Source organism: Vespa mandarinia, chromosome 13, assembly GCF_050613455.1.
Source record: "Vespa mandarinia isolate Hongniang chromosome 13, ASM5061345v1, whole genome shotgun sequence".
In the NCBI taxonomy this organism is placed as follows: domain Eukaryota; kingdom Metazoa; phylum Arthropoda; class Insecta; order Hymenoptera; family Vespidae; genus Vespa; species Vespa mandarinia.
In genome coordinates, this window is record NC_140822.1 from 1,220,001 (window position 1) to 1,222,500 (window position 2,500).

The window sequence follows — 2,500 nt, forward strand, 5'->3', positions numbered from 1 at the left end:
CTTTGTATACAAGTTGTTTGTTTATGTGACTTTGTATATTTTTATGTCGTTCAAATAAAAAAAAAAAAATAAAAAAAATAAAAAGAAAAAGAAAAATAAAAAAAAAAAAAAAAGAAAGGAAAAAGAAAAAAAGGAAGAATTTTATTGTAATAAAATGTGATTTTTCATTTAATTCACTATTTTCTTTTTTAACATATTTCAGATTAGGATTAATAATTCACTCTGAGATAAGATTAAACGATGCCGAGTCCCTTTTCTAATTAATTTAATTAATTAGAGATTAATAATTTAAATTTTCCTTTTATATATATATATATATATATATATATATATATATAAAAGTATATATACACAAATATATAAATACATAGATTTTAATTAGTTTTAATTAGAAGATCGATATTAACAAGCATAAATGAACTTAATTATTATTTAATTAACTGAAATTAGTTTAATCAGGTAAATCAACTCCATATATTTTTCTACTTGAATCATATTTTTCGATAATTAAAAGTATTATAATATTCTCCATCTCTTGTTGATGTATATAAATAAATGTTTCTTTTCTTTTTTTTGTTCCTTTTTCTTTTCTTTTTTTTTCTTTCTCTTTTTTTCTTCTTTTTTTTTTTTGTCTTTTTTCATTTTCCAAGTCATAAACAGCGAGAAAATGAAAGAATGATTAATCATGGTGTCTCGTTATTTGATCAGGTAATAATCGACGCCATTTATGTTTGTTTTTCGTTTCAGAATTATCATATAACGTGAGTGGAATTGGAGATTACCAGTGTACAAAGTGTGGAAAGAGGTACAAGAATCAATCTTCGTTGAGTAGGCACATCAGGTACGGTTGTGGCCCGACTAAACTGAAGTGTGTTTGTCCTCATTGCGGAAGAATTTACAGCAGGCCTGATACATTAGCAGATCATGTTGTTAGGATACACACTTATCCAAATTTAACATCCATCCTTTGACGATATCACCATAATGATAATAATAATATTAGTAATAATAATATTAATAATAACAGTGATAATAATAATTATCCATTAATATTATTACCAAAATTGACTGAAATAATATCACGATGGTTCTTTAAATGTTATATCATTTCGATTGTACGACATTGTTGAAAGAAAAATATATAACTTTTTATCTATATATGTATATATATATACACACACATACATATATATATATATATATGTATATATACATACGTACATACATACATACAATTTTGTATTATTAATAAATTGTCCACGAAGAATGTATTAATCATTTTTTTGTTTATTTAATATATATATATATGTATATATATATACAAATTGTCCTAAAAGGTTTGAGGTATCATACTTCAGGAGTGCAACGAGAGGATCCCTGATGCAACTCAATTTATCATCATCACCAACCATGAGATGGATTCAATCCTGATATGATCACAAAGGCAACCTTAATCCTGCGTATATATATATATATATGTATATATATATATATATATATATATATATATATATATATTGTGTGTATATATATATATGTATATGATCTTTAGGTGTATAGTGCGATTGACTTTTATTTTGGAAAATGTGATAAGTTGTTGAATTAATCTTAATTATATAAATATTTTCCTTTTTTTCTTTCTTTCTCTTTCTTTTTCTTTCTTTTCTTTTTTAATCATTTGTTCAATTCGAAAAAAAGAAAAATAAAATTAAAATCTAATGACTTTTAATAAGATCAAATTGACGATGGATGGAAAGAGGAAAGAGTGACGATGCATGTACGAGTACGAAATTGAATTTCGACTAAAATCGTCAACACTATCGTTGGGAAAATATTTCAAGGCTGATACTCTCACAAGATTATCCATTGTTATCCTTTCGATGTGATGTTGCAGTATGTTGGAACGAATACACAACGCCACAGGATCCAATTATGATTGACCGGTATTCAACGATGAATCAACAAGATCCACAACAGCGACAGCAACAACAACAACAACAACAACAACAACAACAACAACAACAACAACATCAACAGCATCGAATTTCTCAGCAACAGCAGCAACAACAACAGGGTCATATTTGTAACACTTGTGGGAAGACATATAAACAAAGGAATGCACTTTGGCGTCATTTTAAATACGAATGTGGTAAGAGTCCTAGATTCCAGTGTCCTTATTGTCGTTACAGGACGAAGCAACGTTCGAACATGTATTCACACATCAAACACAGACATTATGGACTGAAGATATTTGTTATCGATCTCGAGGCTAGCAATTAGATCTGGAATTATTCTTTGAACTTAAACTTGAAATAATAGATATCTTTTTTCTTCTTCTTCTCCTTCTTTTCGTTTTTCTTTTTTTTTTCTTTTTCCTTCGAAATCAATATCATTAAGAAAAAATCAATATCACTTCAGAATATTATCCTTGTTACATCATATATTATATGTATATATGTATATATGTATATGTATATACGTATCGTGCAAAAGTTCTCCT

The 2,500-nt window shown here is 26.6% G+C and overlaps 1 protein-coding gene across 10 annotated transcripts in view; it reads left to right on the forward strand.

Annotated features, from left to right (window-relative positions):
* The window catches only part of LOC118444177 (uncharacterized), a 98,742-nt gene that overhangs the window by 45,559 nt on the left and 50,683 nt on the right, over positions 1-2,500 (forward strand). For 4 of the 10 annotated variants that reach the window (XM_035872201.2, XM_035872202.2, XM_035872208.2 and 1 more), the window contains exon 7: positions 1,895-2,149. The exons of the other annotated variants lie outside the window; for them this stretch is intronic. In XM_035872201.2, coding sequence (XP_035728094.2) covers positions 1,895-2,149 — 255 coding nt within the window. The remainder of the gene's footprint in view (positions 1-1,894; positions 2,150-2,500) is intronic. 10 annotated transcript variants of the gene reach the window in all.